The sequence below is a fragment of the Balaenoptera acutorostrata genome, chromosome X (assembly GCF_949987535.1).
Source record: "Balaenoptera acutorostrata chromosome X, mBalAcu1.1, whole genome shotgun sequence".
Lineage (NCBI taxonomy): Eukaryota > Metazoa > Chordata > Mammalia > Artiodactyla > Balaenopteridae > Balaenoptera > Balaenoptera acutorostrata.
In genome coordinates, this window is record NC_080085.1 from 93,414,979 (window position 1) to 93,433,495 (window position 18,517).

The window sequence follows — 18,517 nt, forward strand, 5'->3', positions numbered from 1 at the left end:
TGAAGTCTGGCTAGCGAATACAGAAGCAGTGTCTCTGCCAAAGAAGCGGGGCTTTAGCGCAAATATAAATCTAGAAGTAGGACAACATATTTCATGAGAGCCAGAAGGTCTAGCCAAGAGCAAGCATATACTTTTTATATATTTTTCTCTTTTTTAGTAAAAAAAAAGCTCTATTGAAATAATTTACATATCATAAAATACACCCCATTAAAGTGTACAATTAAAGGGTTTAGGGTATGTTTATAGAGTTGTGTAACCATCACCATGATCTAATTTTCATCATTCCAAAAAGAAACCTCATGGCCATTAGCAGTCACTCCATATTTTATTCCTCTTACCTTATTCCCCTCATAGTCCTAAGTAGCTACTGATCTACTTTCTTTGCTGTGGATTTGTCTTTTCTCCACGATTTATTTAAATGGAATTATACAGTATGTGGTCTTTTGTGACAAGCTTCTGTCACTTAGCATAATGTTTTCAAGGTTCATCCATGCTGTAACCTGTTCAACATGTATCAGTATTCCTTTTTATTGCTGAATAGTATTGCATTGTATAGATATATCACCTTTTGTTTATTCAGTTTTTTATACATCCATTGTTTTATACGTTTGCACTTTTTCCACTTTTTGGCTATTAGGAATAATTCTGCTATGAACATTTTCATACATGTCTTTGTACATTGGAGTGAATATTTTCTTTTCTCTTAGAGAGTACTGCCAGAATATTTTTAAAAGTGACTGACAGAACTGTTTTACATTGCCATAAGTATGAAAGCTCCATTTTTCTCTTCATTCTTACCAACACCTGTAAATGTCAGTCTTTTGATCCTAGCCATCCAAGTGGGTGTAACATGGCATCACATTATAGTTTTGATTTGCACTTCCCTGATGAATAATGTTGTTGAGCATCTTTTCAAGTGTTTATTGACCATTTGCATATCTTCCTTGGCTTATTTATCTTTTTGTTGTAGAGTTGTAAGTATTCTTTATATATTCTGGACATTAGACCTTTATCAGATATATGATTTGCAGATATTTATTCCCGTTCCATACTTTGTTCACTTTCTTGATAGTGTCCTTTGATATATAGAAGTATTAATTTTAATGAAACCCAAATTATCTGTTTCTTTCTTTTGTCGCTTATGCTTTTGGTGTCAAATATAAGAATCTATTGCCATGAAGGTTTATTCCTATATTTACTTCTAAGAATTTCATAGTTTTAGCTCTTACATTTAGGTCTTTGATCCATTTCAAGTTAATTTTTGTATATGGATTGAGGTAAGAGGTCCAATTCATTTTTTTGTACTTGGATATTCAGTTGTCGCAGTACCATTTGATGAAGAGATTATTCTTTCCCTATTGAATAGTCCTGGCACCACTGACCATAAATGTATGGCTTTATCTGTAGACTTTCAATTCTACTCCATTGATACTCTATATGCCTGTCCTTAGGTCAGTACTACACTCTTTTGATTACTGTAGCTTGTAGTAAGTTTAGAAATTGGAAGCTGTGAGTCCTCCAACTTTGTTTTTCATTTTCAAGATTGTTTTGGCTATTTGGAGCCTCTTCCAATTCCAAGTGAATTTTAATCAGCATTTCCATTTATGCATAGGGGGCCATTGGGACTTTAATAGAGATTGCAATGAATCTGTAGATCACTTTGGATAGTATTGACCTCTTAACAATGTTAAGTCTACCCGTCCATGAACAGAGGAAGTATTTCCATTTATTTAGGTCTTCTTTAGTTTCTTTCAGCAATGTTCTGTAGTTTTCAGTGTACAATTTAGAGTGTTCTTAAAGGTTAATGCATACACTCCATAAAACTATACAGTATTTTTGTCATCTTCTTTTGGGCATCAAATTGTAACCAAATAACTTTTCTAAAATAAATGATCTATGGTCTTACATTGTTATTATGACATTTTCAACAACAAACACAAATACTTGAGTGTTCTTGTTAACTCTGTGGCATCGTTACTTCTTTGTATTTTATCATTGTAGTGCAACATGAAGAAACAACATATATTGCAATTGCTTTGAAATCATCAATTCACCTGTATGCATGGGCACCAAAGTCCTTTGATGAAAGCACTGCCATTAAAGTGAGTGGTCTCCTTTTCCTTTGGTTTTTCTTTTGAGAAATTGTAAACAGGACAGTATTTGGAATAGAGTAGCAGAAATATATACCATTCTTCTACAATTAATGTAATTTAAATATACCATGTCAATAATTATCATTTAACCCTTTTTTAGATAATTCACAGGCACCACACCAAGGGAGAGTGTGAGGGAAATCCCTGACCCCTCCCCTTAAAGGACCTCCCCACCAGCTCCTCACTCCCAATTCCTGTAGTCAACATGAAGACCTTCTCTTCTAAAGCCACAAACACAAGCTTTGGGTGCCACCCCAATGACTTGAAGCTGAGAAAGTCCCTGTTCTCTCTTAGTGGGGGGTGGAGAGCAGAGGGAAGGTAAGGAAAGGTGTGACAATGGTAAAGGGGAAAACCTCTACCATTGTAGAGGAATGGTAGAGGAATGAACCTGGAAGAGGAATGAAGGAAGAGAAAGCCTTTGCTCTAATTACCAGGGCTACAGTAGATGGGGGTGGGGAGGAAAGGATGGCTCTATATTCCTTCCAAGCTGGATCTCTAAACACATTTTTCTCTAGAACTATTATAAGGAATGGTGGTTAGGCTTATTTGGATTATGAGTACTATTTCCACCCTTATTATGGTTTAATTGAACTTCTATGGATCAGCCTCTTAAGGTAACCATTTAGTGCCCCAAACAATTAAGTTGCTGATGATTTTTAATCACATCTCATAAACTGAGGACTATTTTTATCTTCATTATCTTTTTATAATGCTCCAGAATTCAACATAAATAAGATTATTTTGTATTTATTCTATAGTAATAAGGACTGATTAAGGAACTGGCAATATTACATAGAGTCCAGTAGCCCCTAATCTGGGATATACATAAGAATCATCTGGAGCATTTGTTAAAAGTTTAGATCTCAGACCCAACTCCAGGCCAAATTAGTAGGTCTGAAGTGGAGCCTGGGAATCTATATTTTTAGCAAACATCCCAGGAGATTTTGAACTGGTTGGTCCCTGGACAAGTTTTTACAAAGCACTGATAGGGACACATCATGATAGACCCCAACAACATGTTCATGAAATACTATTGTATCTTAGGTCAGGATCTGATTACATGGTATATTTTATAGACCAAAACATCACATGTATACAATAAAGATGGGTTAATACTTATGACTGCTCCTCAATGTCTATTTGCACAATAAATATGTTCGTTTATAAATAGCACAGACTACTATATAGATAGTCTGGGTCTGTCCTGACACAAATCACATCCCTGATCTGATCTCCCTAAATTGGGCCTTGGGTCAGCTGTCAGTATTTGGATATGGGTTTGTTCTTGGGTATCTGCTGATTGGTCAGAGCTGCCTGGTATGGAGCTGGAGAGCAAAGAAGGTAAGTACCAACAGTCTGTGTAGCCTGATACACAGTTCCTGGTCCAAGTCCTCACTCTAGTTCTTGAATCCCACCTCATGACTACAGTGTGGTGAAACCTGTGATGCCCAGTCCTCTACTGTGACCTGAACTTGGCAATGAATCCTGTTTGGCTTTTTGTTTCCTTGGACTAGGAACCATAAGAGCCTAGAGTACACCAGTCTATGGTAGGTTAACATGTCTGGCCTTTCTCATTCCCTACCAAGTGTGCATTGATCAATCAGCAGACTCCGAAGGAGACTACATGTCCTATGAAGCCTATATACGAATACTGGCAAAAATACAGGCAGCTGATCCAGCAAACCGGTTTAAGAGACCAGATGAGCTCCTTCATTTGCTGAAGCTCAAGGCAAGGAATTTAAAGACAGCAAACAGAGTACAGGGCCATACAAGGCTCTTATGATTTTTGGAGATTTGGCCTTCGAAGGAAAACTCAATATTTAGAACCTGAATATAATCATTCTTATTGTAATAACAGACCTAAGAAAAGTTATAATACATAGGTCTCTAAATATATTATGTAATTTTAAAAATCATTCTGGGTTTTATAAACCTGTTAAACAAAAGGGCAGGGGAATTTTCGCCTTAGACAGAGTGTCATTTTTGGCCTTTTGGCCATATTTGGTTTTATATCTACAGGTGTTTCCAACACTTGGTCATAAGCCAGTGACAGTTGACCTGGCTATTGGTTCTGAAAAAAGACTAAAGATTTTCTTCAGCTCAGCAGATGGATATCACATCATTGATGCAGAATCTGAGGTTATGTCTGATGTGACCCTGCCAAATAACGTAAGATCCCTAGAAATTACCGTATAACACAATTTGAGTATTTCCAACTGTCAAAACTCTTAAAGGTTTAAAAATATGAGTATCAATATCTATATTAGAACTGAGACGTAAAAGGTAAGTATAAAGTGCCAGAAAGTAGTAACGGGTAAACAAAAATCACTGATGGTTTCTTAGTCCAGACAGCTAAGTCTGTTCCGCAGATAGATTTTGTCTGCAACAGTGATTTTTGTTTGTTTTTAAGTGAATATCGTTTACACTTAAAATCTGGATTTCTATTGAAAAACCAACCATCTGACAATATCAGGCCAACATTACTATCTGGCCATAATCAACTGGAACCAATTTGTGCCTGCCCACTTTTAGATGGAACATACGCTATACATTCTCTATCCATCCACCATTAGGTATTTATAATAACTGGCCCTCGTAGCCATATGAGTTTGCAACCCTTGCTTTAGTCTTCTGTACCTCATAATGCATTAACAGATTTTTTTTAAATTACACCAGTATTACAGCATTATTATGTGTATGTCCTTTCTTTATCCAGATTGTAGTACTTTAACTGTGATATATAGCAAGTTATCGTAAAGTATTCTCTTACAATATAAGTTATACTTAGAATTTCTGATCAAAGGATTCAGCATTTTAAAAGCTAATGCACATCAACTCTTAACTCTTAAGTAATCATAAATATGAAAATATGGCACAGCATCTAAAATATGGATAGTTGTAAAAATACTATACACGTCATTTGTCTAAAGAGCTTAAACATAATACCCCTCACACACATGTACCATACATAATATAATGCTCCTATATCTCAAATTTGAAGGTAGAAATGATATTTGTCCTATTGAAAATTATATTAAAAAGGAAGGGCTGAACCGACAAATCTCTGCTTCACCCTTTTTGAATTCCCCATTTTGTCAATCACTAAAGTTTTAGCAGTTTAGCATTATACAAAATTCCAGGAGAAAACTTTTATGTACTGCTAAGCCACTGTACTAATGTGATATTTTGCACAGCTTTCAGAATTATCTATATATCTCTGACAGATTACATGGAGCAATTGTCAGATCATTAGTGGAGACTTTTTTTCAAGTTTTGGTCATATTTAACAATCTAATTAGCTGATCATTCTGTTGTCACCTATGACTATATAGAAATCACTGTTTATAAGGCACAAAATACTGAACCAAGCCCAGCCAAAGCCATTTAAATGAGTTCAGGTTAATTTTAGTGTAAATATTATAGTACTTTTCACTTGGAGTGTCTTCCATCACTTCCTGCATCTTATTTTTTATGTCATGTCAGATAGCCTTTATTTTGAAGGTAGTGCCTTATTGAACACCACAGTATTGGTCCAAGTTTATACTTATTTGAAAAGTCATTTAGGAAGATTGAATTCTGTGTTCCACTTGACTACTAAGCAAGAAGAATTATTTTCTTTTGAAATGATCAGTTAATTATTATGGAAACAAGAATGAGAGAAGATGAGGTTTTTAAAAAATCATTTTCTGGCCTAATTAGGATACCTTAAGTGTATTAAAAAATAGAATTTTTAGCTAAATGCCCTAGTGTCTTGACCCATTAAAAGAGAAAGGACTCTAATATAAGGGAAGAGAGAGTGTCTTCTGAAACAGAATGTACTAAAAATAATACTTTTCCAAAAGTGCTAGATTACAAAAGCTGTAAAGCTACAGAATATCTGGTTACTTCAGGAATCATCTGAGAAGCAAGAGAATTACCTTTGAGGCTTTCTGGATTTACAACAGCCCAGATCTATTCTAAACAAATTTTTTGAGACAATCTTTTTTCTTGAATTTCTTTTTCTCTCTTCCTTCATCTCTTTTCTGATTCAACTGCTCATGAGAGTGCCCAGGGAACGCATTAAAATTGCTTTTCGCCTCTGGATCCCCATTTTAGTTTTAAGAATTGTTGTTGCTGAGACTGAGACATGGCCTCAAGCACTTGGCCTGAGTACGCTGGGTTTGGCAAGTATAGTTTCTGACATTTTTTCCTTTAACTTGCTAAATTCGAAAAATGATAGAGGAATTAATTGTTCGGTTTTTAGGGAAATATGATTAATGTGACAATATCTGTAGTTTAGGCAAGTTTTGTCACATTGTTTTATGCATCATGAAATTTAGAAATTCTTAGATATGTCTTGGTGTTTCATCTTCTGTCACCTAATACATCTCTGAAGATATTTTAAGATTATATAAATTAGATAAGAAGTTCTACATTTTTGTGAAGGGAGGATACATTTCAAGCAGTGAAGGATATTATAAAGCTGCCCCTTGTAAATATTTAAACTCAAGCTATTTTAAAGTTAATTTTCTATTTCTGATTTGAATGAATTGGTTGATAAGCAGTGATTTTGTATTTGTTACTTGGTTCACACATTCCTTACTAAAGTATTCATTAGTGTGCTGAAATGAATCTGAAATCAAACAAGTAATGTTTCTTCTATCATTATACATAATAGTTTATGAAATTTCAACGAATTTCTCTGTGTTGGAAGTATATCTCTGTTTTTTACAAAGTTTTCTCCTAAATATAAAGGAGAATATTAAACAGTGACAGATTTATGACATAGGGAAGGCTCTTTTCAAGTGTTGGATAGCATGCTGTTTAGTACTGAAATAGAAATTTCTCTCCTCCCTGCATTTTGAACCCCTTTTTGGTCTTTATTGCTCAACTAAGCTGCTTCAATGAAAGTAGTAGTGATAAAATGTTGGACATGTAAATCCTTATGAAACATAATTCCAGCCCCTGGAAATCATTATACCACAGAATATCATCATTTTACCTGATTCCTTGGGAATTGGCATGATGCTCACCTTCAATGCTGAAGCCCTTTCCATGGAAGCAAATGAACAACTCTTCAAGAAGATCCTTGAAGTGTGGAAAGACATACCATCTTCAGTAGGTATGTATAAAATTTTTCTCCTTTCAGATGATCCCAGAAAAGCTTCTATTTCCTGAAGTATCACTTTTTCTCAAGGCATATAGTGTTAATTTGGGATATGGCATACTTATTCCCTTGTAAGGTAATGTGTATGTTTGTCTTATGCTTAATGAATTCACAAGGCTACCACAAAGAGACTGATTTTGGCTGTCTTAGTTGTTCATTTTCAATAATCATGTAATTAAAATAGGAAAGTAATTCTTTTCCACAATAATCTGTAATTTTATTTTAAATCCCTTTGCTTGCAGCTTTTACACAGATGTTGAAACTGTTTCATTCCATCACATTGATTTTTAGGGTTTACCTTTATCTTAGGAGACTGCCCAATAGTCATAAGAGAAGAGCAAAATACTTCCATTTTATACAGTCAGTAGTGTTCTGTTCAGCAAGTAATATTTCTGTGAAGAATCAAATACAAACTGAATATGTGACATATTGGTTGTCACTAAGATTTCATCAAACTTCATTTACAAAAGAGATAAATATGACTGACTGGAATGCCTATTAGGTACTACTCAGATGGCAACATAAAGAAAACTGCCTTTTCATCTTTATTAGACCAGGACATTTTTTTTTCTTCCTGACCATTGCAGGACTGCTGATCTGGGCAATCTGAATAACTTGAAACTCGTGTTTCTCTGAGTCTTGGTGACTACAGAGGTGATTCTAGATAGGGAACAGAATAATGCATATGAACAGTAAAAATATTAGAGAGAGAGTAGAATGATTTGCTTGAAGATAAATGTTCCTGGAAGGAAGATAAGGTTAATGAAGCAAAGAAAGGAGAAGGAGAGGGAGAGGGAGAAGGACAAGGAGAGGGTGAGGGAGGGAGGGGGGGTGGAGAGAGGGAGAGAGAGAAGGAAGGAAGGGGAGGAAGGGAGGGAGGGAAGGAGGACAAGAGAGACAGAGAGAAAATAGTTTATCAATAAAGAAGCCAGAAGCTTCTGAAATCCCTATAAAATGGCTAAATGTGATCCACATGTGGCTTTAAAGACCAGTTTGAAAGAACTTCTTTTTAATGGACATTTTTTCCATTATGGGATGATGGCACTTTGCATTGCATCTGCAGAATCCTTTCTTTTTGCATACATAGTGTTAAGGATTATCCTGAAAACCTCCTCCAATTTCTTCAAAAGGTAAGAACTCACAGAGGGTTTAAAACCATTTTGTGACAAGACGTAAACGCTTACAATATAATTGACAGATCTGGGGCAAAAAATCCCTGAAATAATGAATCTTGTTCTAACCTTTACAGTGGTTGTGATCAATATATTAATCAGAAATTGGAATAAGGAAATTCAGTTCAAATGGGAAACAGAACCCCTATATTTATGCCATATTTATGCCACATGTAGACAATGATAGAACTCAAAGAGGTCTTAAAAAGTCATCTGGTACAGTTCTTGTCCTTAGGCAGGACAACTTCTGACCTAAAACAAAGAGCTATTTTAAGTCACTAAAATTGAAAAGCATCCCTCTATGTGTAAAATAAATTATAGCACTATAAAAACATGATATTTTGGTCTGTGTATTAAGGGTATTTTGAGAGTATATAAAGATTGCATTATAACACTAATATTAAGGAAATCAATTACTCTCTTTTTCTGTCTAAAAACAACTGCTTTGTTATTTAAAACTAACCTAGATCCAGATTTTCCCAATCTACATTCCTTTAGATATAATGAATGTTTTTACTAATAAGATCTTTGCTTTGGATTTTCAAACAAATATATAGAGACTTAGCAATCACAGCAAGTATCATTAAGCATTCCAAACTAAATCATTGGATTTCATCCCATACACAAGCTAGCTCAGTAGCTAGGTTAAGTGGCTGATTAATGTGTTTTAGAATTAAGGTAGAAATTATGTAATGCCATGTGAACTGTGTACTTGGGCTCAGCAAGTACATTGTGCATTAAATTTAGAAAATTTTGCTGTATGCAGTTGTCGGAAAAAATACTGCTCCCCATGTCAGAAAATACCTTACAGTGTCAGCTGACTATATGGCTATTTACATAACTAGGTTTTCTGCTTTAAAGCAATTGTCATAGTCTTTATTGTCACTGAGTAATATAAAACAGGGTCCAATAGTTTAAATCTTAATAAAAATTTCCTGAGCAAGAGATAAGGCTTAGCAGTATCAAATTAGCTTTAGTTCTATGTATAACATGGTAGTTAATTGAATTACATTAGAGTTGCTAAAGTCATTATTTGAGCGAGTCATTTTTTAGCAGTTTTAATTTTGAAAAGTTAGTCAGGTTTCCATGTATGTCACTTAAGCACAAGTACAAACCCTTACAGGATGTTGTACCTCAACTAGATTATAAAATAAAGAATCACTGTAGCTAGATTTGACTTTCTACAAACAGGGTAAGATTAACCCTTAGCTTTTTCTGTGGTATTGGAGAATATGAATACAAAACTTAACTGAGATCTAGTTATTCACAATGTTGAATACTTGGTCACAATGGTGATAGTACATAGCTGGTTTGAACACCACTGTTGAGCAGCATAGTGGCCAAACAACAGTCTTATAAGCAGGAAAAAAAGAATGTATTTACCCGAACTGTAATAATGTCCCTCTTAATAATCAAATGTTGACTGTGTTTATAATTTTCTATCACTGACAGAAAGATATTATGTTTTTCTGATTTTTAAATTTTTATTGTAGCTTATGAGTGTTCACAGCGAGCCACAGGATGGGGCCAAAAAGCCATTGAAGTCCGCTCTTTGCAGTCAAGGGTTCTGGAAAGTGAACTGAAGCGCAGGTCAATTAAGAAACTGAGATTTCTGTGTACCCGAGGTGACAAGGTATAGTTTACATCCCCCAGTTAAAGCAAAAATAAAGCAAGTGATGAAAATTAACTAATGAAATTTATATCCTTTTCTTTCTGGCTATAAATATATTTATGCTATATTTCCCAAATTGGCATACTCTTAATAATATAATAAATTAATAAAAATAATTTTGCAATTTGCATTAGAAACATTGATTTGGTAAATCATGAAATTTGATTTCAAAAGAAATCATTTTCAAAAATGTAAAAATTTTAATTGTGTCCAAAGCAAAGCTTAGCCTTTATTTTATTTCTTACAAATTCCATTATTATCTTTGATGCATAGTTCTTTTCATGTTCCTATTAATATGATATTTTGAAAAAGAATGCTTGAGTAAATCTTCCTTTTATAGTTTTCAATGTAATCCAATAACAGAAGAAGGAAAAAGTTACTTATGTTTGCTGAACACCTAATTATATGGTAGAGTTTGTGCTAAATACTTTAGAAGCTATCATAGTTAATCTTCACAAGTGGACATTATTATGTCCATTTCACAGGAAAGAAAAATAAAATCAAGATTTGGCAATTATTTGTGTAATGTGATCAATTTTAACCAATTCAGATAGTTTAGATGGAAAAATGAATTGCATGACATCATTACAGTCCCAACATGTTATGAGAAATAATAGCGTGAAGAAATAATTCCAATAAGACCAGGAAACATTCACATTTGGAAGAAATTGCAAAGGATTTGAATTAATATCAGAACAAACAGGGTAAAGCACTGGGCATCAAGAAAAGGTACTTTTTTGTAATATAAAGGGATATAATGGCAAGAACCAGTGATTGAGATTGGATAGATCTAGGATGCAGTCCCAGCTTTGCCACCTAACTACGTGTAAAAACCTGGAAGTTTGACTAGTCCTTCTGAACCTTAGCTTTTTCATCTCAGAAATGGGAATATTAATAACTACTTTGGGAACAATTCTGAAAATTATTAATAATATGTATATAGTAAGCATCTCACAGATTGCCTGGCACATAAAAGTGTTAAATCAAGGGTAGCTAGTGTTATTGTCATCATCATCATCATTACATCACACACCCTCCTAAGTATATCCATTGTGGGTGTTGAAAACCTTAGTCCTAACAAGGATACCTCTGTTTGCTATTTATATTATTGTACTGTCCTAATTTTCTTTATGGCACAGACCATATTTACACAACATGTTCCTCTCTAAGCTGATTGGTTTAGCTCATAATCTCAGTCTATTGATGTCAGTCTGTTCCACTGAAATAGAAGCTTGCACCAAGTAGAAAATTTCAGTGGCCACTTAAACACCAGCAACAATGTGAACATCTAAATAAGGTAATATTTTCCATATGTTAAAAGAAAAAGGAAAGCCAACTTGAATAAAAATAGATTTTAAACAAATAGCAAAGGAGAATTGTTAACCAAACCAATCAAGAAGTTTAGCAGATGAATGCCACCTACAAAAATCTAATTTTATTTAAACTATATGAAGTACAATTATAGAGTATGGTAAAATGTTATTTTTTAATTGTAATTTAGACTCCATACTAATTTAAATTCGTATTCTTTAATCTGAGGAAATCCCTTTCTGAAAAACAGTGTGGCTTAATATTTTATTGGTTGGTGCAGATACATTGAAGTTATAATTGTATCTATGAAATATCAGTGTGCAATGTATTAAATATTTACTGATGGTGTCTCTTTCTCTCTTTTTAAAGCTGTTCTTTACCTCTATCCTGCGCAATCGCCACAGCCGGGTTTACTTCATGACCCTTGGAAAACTTGAAGAGCTCCAAAGCAATTATGGTGTTTAAAAGGTTCCAATGATTTATTATAACAATTACAAACATCATAAATATGCAATTTGCATTTTAAATTTCTGAGATTAAATGAGCATTCAGTTTTACTGGTAGGGAAAATTAAATCAGATACTTTTAATGTAGCACAGAATAGTTTTAATGAGAAATGCAGCTTTATATATAAAATTAACTATAGCAAGCTCTATGTACTCCAATGGTGTACAATATCTTTTGCACAAACCTTGTAACTTTTGTTACTGTGAATTCAAACATTATTCTTTGGACAGTTTGGACAGTATCTATATTCAGATTTTACAACATGGAGTTAAGAAACCTGTAATAAGTTAGATTCCAAACAGCTTTCAAAAGAGTTGGCCCTGAATGAGGGGTTTTTTTTGGAAAAAAATAAAAATAGCAACAAACCATATGCAAATTTGCCAAGTCCTATAAAGAACCAAAGGTTAGATTATGAAATGAAAATAATAAGGACTAAGCATAAACCAGACTAAGGCTGAACAACCTGCATGCCTGGAGAAAACTACAGTGATAAAGGGGAAAAGGCCACCCATTTCCTCATTGCTCCATGACAGTTAAGCCCACAGATAGAGAACAGTTGTGTTCTTTTCACCCCATGTTAAGCTGGTTTTCTCCTGATAAGAAGAAAGGAAGAAAGCCTCGGATGCTTGATTTTCCTCAGAAAGTCCAAAGATGTGCAATAGCTGTTTTTAAAAACCACCGAATAATACACTTGCAAGCCTGAATACAGGACTGAACTCCTATACACATGTACTGTAGAATAAGTTGTATTTTTTAATACTTTAAAGTAGGCGTCAAATTCTATCCCCCAAGACAGATTGGTTGATTTATCAAAATTCTTATCTGGCCAACAGTGTGACCATCAGACAGCATTAAATATTTTCCTGATTCCAGATTAAACTATATAAAAATTTCACTCCAGTTATTAAACAAAAATTACAAAATGTAACAACAAAAAGTTTTGGCTGCTAATACTTGTGTTTTTCATGTTTCTATTTCTGTAATATCAGAAATTAATCTAAAAGTGATAAGTCCACATGTAGGGACTTAATGTAATAGGTTAAAAAAAGATTTTGAAAGAAAATACAACTTTCATCAAATACCTAGGTCTACAAATTTATAGTCGTGAAAAAATCATTCTAGTCCATCACCCCAATAAGTTATAGACGCCATAGATAGGTGGCGTTTGGTCACCTATGGTAATTGCTACCTGGTGAAAAGCATCATTTCTGCATATCCATCCTCAATACCATGGTTAGTTCTGGAGCAGTAGAGAAGCAACAGAACTACCACAAAGTATACCTCATTATAATTCCTCTAGTTCTGCTTCTAAAATCTGAAGACAGTGCTAGTGGGATAATAATTTTCAAACTACCTGGTTAACCAAAATACAAAAGCAGACTATGTGTGATTTCAAGATAGCACGTTATTTCTTGGCACCTTGGCGCCAGGAATGATGATTTGGATTTTCCTAACAACTTATATCAAGAATGTAGTAGCTCAATAATGAGAATTTAGGAGAACCTGAATCCATGAATTAAAGGTAAATGTGATTCACATTTCTGTTACTGTGACACAATAATGTGATCTTAAAACTGGCTTATCCTTGAGTGTTTACAACTCGAATGACTTTTTAAATGCAGTAGTTTAAAGAGAAAAAAAAGTTTTATGTCAAATTATTTCCTTAGAAGTAGTCTTCATTATTATAAATTTGTACACCAAAAAGGCCATGGGGAACTTTGTGCAAGTACCTCATCGCTGAGCAAATGGAGCTTGCTATGTTTGAATTTCAGAAAATTTTCTCATTTAAGTAGCGTGTAGAATCAAGTCTTTTAAGAATTCATTTTTTCTTCATATTTACTCAGTTAAGGTTCAAAAATAAGTTTTATCTTAAAATCATATTTTTAACACAGTAAGACAGTAAACTATTTTAGGAAGTCAACTCCCATTGTGCTCTGTGGCTGTTATTCTAATAAACATACACAATAGTGAACTGCATCTACAGAGGTGTCCCAAAGTAAACAAGCAAGAGACATTGCAAATGTGTAATTGAGCGTTAAATGATAAGGTGCTAATGAGGAAAGGAAGCTTGGCACATATTAAGAAAGGAGATTGAGATGTTGGATAGTCAACTTAGGAAGGACTGAAAATATTTCAAGTGGTTTGTAGGTAATGAATATTTCCAATTTAGATGTTAATCCATCTGGAATTTTTACATCCTTTGCCAGCCGAAACAAGAAAGTGAAGGGACAATTAAATTTCACAGTCAGTGCACAGTGACAGAAAAAATTATAACTACACCTCACCTTGTAGCAGCAGTACCTGGAAGCCCTGGCCCACCACAGAAGCATTGAGGGGGATTTCTGAAAAGCCAGATTCCTGAGTCCTGTGAGTTGAAGCATGAAAGTTCTGGCAAGTTGTGAGTAGCATTGGGACAGAGTACAGTGTTATTTTAGTGTACTTTAGTTCTTTCACCAAAGCCCTTGTCCAAAATAGAAGGAATTATTGAAAATGTTCAAAAGCTAGAAAATGATGTATGCAAAGGGCTGACAAGAAAAGTTCAGTGTGATTAGGTCTCTTGAAGTAAGGTAAGAGCCTCAGAGGAAACAGTAAGAAAGGATAATCATTAAGATAGTAAAATAGGCAAAGCAGAAATCACACATGTGTACATAGAAGCACACACACGCAAACCATTAGAATGCATAAATTTTAATATTTTCAGTGCTACCAGTTTCTAGATAAATTAATCACTAAGTGTTTTCTGCCAGGACATTTAATTGAGACACTATCGATAAAACTAGGAATAGTGCCACATGAATTCAATGGAATCTTTTAAGTACTCTTCAGTTCTTTTCAAAACTGTGCCTATTTAAATCGATTTATATTCAATCTGTGCTCTAACTTTAAAATTTATTGAAATAATCTTTGAGACTGCTAATTGTTTCATCAGAAAGTCTGCAATGAATCATTGTTCAACCTCTAAAAATAAAAATTTTTTAAATGTATTGATTGATGTCATTATTTGAAATACACTCGTTTAATACCTCAGAGTTAAGACTCATTCAAGGAATATTCATTTCTTTAAAGTATATAATAATGCACTGATTGGGAGGTGTTACGGGTTCTGCCTATTGTTCCATTAGGAATTCTAGCCAAGGAGGGGTATATTAACCTGACTAAAATCTTTCTGTGTACAGTGGTGGAATTAGAAAGTAAAATCTTTCTGGGTACAGTGGTGGGATTAGTTTTCCTCTAAATGTGTGGAACTTTAAAGGCACACAGACTCACAGGGTATGGGTAAAACCCGAGCAAGTTTTAATGTTGACTTCCTTCCCATCCCATCCCAGTGTCTGTCCTGAAGTCCAGTGGAGAAAAAAGAGGAGAAACTTTATCCAAAGAGTGGAGTAAAGATTTATAGTTTATTAACATTCAAGAAAGGGTTTAGTGCAGAGTGATGGTGGAAAATGGAAGATAAACATGGAAGATTGTCAAGGAAGCCAAGTTCTTCAGTTAGGGTCAGGAGAGGAATAGCACTTCTCTCAGCAGGTCACAAAAGCGTTAGAGGACTGGTCCCATGAAGATCCTATTGTCTCAGAACATTCTGGAGAGATGTTCATCAGACTTTCCTCTTAGAGCCAATTGGTGTGGTCCTAATTTGTCAAGTATGGCCAGACATTCAGGAGTTGGGTTAGCTGGACATGACATGCTTGCTCAGGCTTTTAGAGGCTAAATTCAAAATACTTCATTATGATCAAATTGACTCATTCGGCTTGATACATAGGACCCACCGACTTCAACTACTTTAAGGGACAGTGTTATGAGCCAAGGAATGAAAATATCATCACAGATTGGAATTAGAATGGGCAGGGTGATGCCCCAAGGCTGAAAGATGGCATTATCCTGGGGATCCTTTACCAAAGGATGGGATAGTGTAGGTCATGAGTAGAAATCGCTATTGGTAACTTTATCATTCTCAAAGGGAGCAGTGGCTTTACAGACTCCAACACTGCAAGTCTATTAACAATCTTTTTCCAGTATAATAACACGTTTTCCTTAATAGGTCCTTTAACCCTCACCTAAGGATAGTCAGGGTGAGTGTGCCTGCTCTTTAATAGACAGCTAATGTAATAACGGCCAACATGTTTCAAAAAACATTGTCAATATTACATTTTATATTGTTTACAACCATGTCAACTGATTAAAGAAGAATAGTTCCTAAGGGAATAAAATTGATTCTAGGGCTTCCCTGGTGGCGCAGTGGTTGAGAATCTGCCTGCCAATGCAGGGGACACGGGTTCGCGCCCTGGTCTGGGAAGATCCCACATGCCGCGGAGCGACTGGGCCCGTGAGCCACAACTGCTGAGCCTGCGCGTCTGGAGCCTGTACTCCGCAACAAGAGAGGCCGCGATGGCGAGAGGCCCGTGCACCGCGATGAAGAATGGCCCCCACTTGCCGCAACTGGAGAGAGCCCTCACACAGAAACGAAGACCCAACACAGCCATAAATTAAAAAAAAAAAAAATTGATTCTATATGGATTTATATTTTCAGCAGCTAGTGCACAGCCTACTTTGTAGAGAAATACAAAATCAGGTTCGGGATTAACTTTTTCTTACAATGTTGCCATCCCATACGTCAAAGTGCCTCATTTGGTGCTTATACAGCAAAGACCCAATAAAAACATGAGTTTAAAGGGGAAACTGAGTCTTTTTTGATTTGATTGTCCTTAGTGCTATTTAATTTACAACAGCCTGAAATGGAAACTCACAAATCCAATTGTTTCATCAAAGTACCATCTGGGTTCCAGTGACCAAAGGGTAATGACCTATTTTGGGTAACTTCAAATTACTTTACCCTACAAACCTGAAATGTAACAAAGGGTAGGTCAAAATAAAATTAAAATAGTGTCTTTTAAAGTTTTGTTTACCTTTAAAAGCAACACATAAGGGACCACTATGCCCCTTTAGTAATTACCCAAGGATCATGAGAAATGACAAAGGTTATTTAATAACATAAAAACAGCACAAAAACAAGCTATATAACTGTCTGTTTTGTACAAACATTTGGTTTGAATCTGATTCTTTTTCACAAGAATGACTCAACGTTGCAGCATCCTGAGACATATTTAAGGGTCATCAAAGTTTGTCAATATACTATTGATCCCATAATTTTAAATTATGTTCCCATAAACCAATATATCAAATTCCAGGCATCCCTTGAAGGTACTTTTTTAGCTGATGAAAGAGTGTGTCTGACTTGCAGGTAGCCATTAAAATGCATGTCAAATGGAACAATCTTTCCAAAATTCTAAAAGCAAACGTTTAACACCATGAAGTTGAGTCTCACAAGTCCAGATAGAAATGAATATAATGAAGTTCAAAGTAAATTGGACTACACAAAAATGAAAATCTTCTCTCTAAAAGGAAAATTAATATTACATGACAGGCTGGGAAAATAGGCACTTCATTTGACAATGTAGAGAGTATTTATGAATTTTATTCTACAAACCTGTATGTGCAAAAATCAATCCAAAACAAACAAAAAATGGTTATTTGAACTCCAACTCTTATCCCACCAGTCTGAGAGGAAATTTAAACTTAATCATTATTTGTTCTTTCCTTATTTATCTACTAGGGTTGTACGAAGGTCTGAGGGATCAGAAAAAATAGGGGTACCCCACCGATCTATAGTCTACACTGGTCAAGATTGTTACACTCATTGCTCACTTAGTCTCTTGTGGTGACTCTGCAACTTCTGTGTCTTGTGTAGCTATGGAAATCTTTGTCAAAGCAGGGAGCCCCGATACCTAGGTTCATATCCACGGTGGTCACAGTACCTCCCTGGGTGCTGGGTGGGCATAGGTCCCTGCTGCTTTAAGTAACCACAGTTCCTCATATCCTTTCCTATTCCTGGTGAATCTCTCTCTCTCTCTCCTCTTAAGCTCTTATACTTCTGTCCTCACCTCATCCCATATAAAATGTAATTACCTCTTTCCTTTCCCTTTATGAAAATTGTGTCAAAGAGCTTAAGCAAAAAACAAACAAAAATCCAGCATGAGATTTTGAGACAATTTTTGCCTTGAGTTCCACTGTATAACCTCTGTACCTGCCCAAGGAAAAGGACCCATCCATAAACTTGGGGAGAGTAGATTCAGTTAGAACAAATTAAACCACAATTACTTATCCTGTCACCTACATATGAAAAACTAATTCAACTTAATGTAATCAAAGAAACGAAACTTTTGAAGAGTGAAACATTATCATTGCAATGATAAGTAAGTCCAGAAATGTCTAATCACTTCTCATTACTCTCTCTACAGTCCCCTCCCTAGTACCCTGACACTTTCCTTTGTGCCCTGTTGCAGCTTCCAAACAATTGTCCCTTCTAAGTCATTGTCTCTCTTTCCTTGATAGTCTCCACTGTTGAATCTCTTGCTATCAGACCATACTATCCATTACTCATCCTTGTTGCAGTCATGTATAGACTTCCACATCATTCCTCTTCATTCCTTAAAAATTTTAACGCTGGCTTGCTGTCATTTCCTCCAACACTATTTCTAATTCTTTTTATTTTTCAGTT

At 35.0% G+C, this 18,517-nt stretch overlaps 1 protein-coding gene across 2 annotated transcripts in view; it reads left to right on the plus strand.

Moving 5' to 3' along the window:
• NRK (Nik related kinase) overlaps positions 1 to 14,911 on the plus strand; it is a 143,441-nt gene extending 128,530 nt beyond the window's left edge. For both annotated transcript variants that reach the window (XM_057537526.1, XM_057537527.1), the window contains exons 24-28: positions 2,002 to 2,102; positions 4,173 to 4,322; positions 7,119 to 7,254; positions 9,965 to 10,104; positions 11,824 to 14,911. In XM_057537526.1, coding sequence (XP_057393509.1) covers positions 2,002 to 2,102; positions 4,173 to 4,322; positions 7,119 to 7,254; positions 9,965 to 10,104; positions 11,824 to 11,919 — 623 coding nt within the window. In that variant the 3' untranslated portion in view covers positions 11,920 to 14,911. The remainder of the gene's footprint in view (positions 1 to 2,001; positions 2,103 to 4,172; positions 4,323 to 7,118; positions 7,255 to 9,964; positions 10,105 to 11,823) is intronic.
• Positions 14,912 to 18,517: the final 3,606 nt, after the last annotated feature.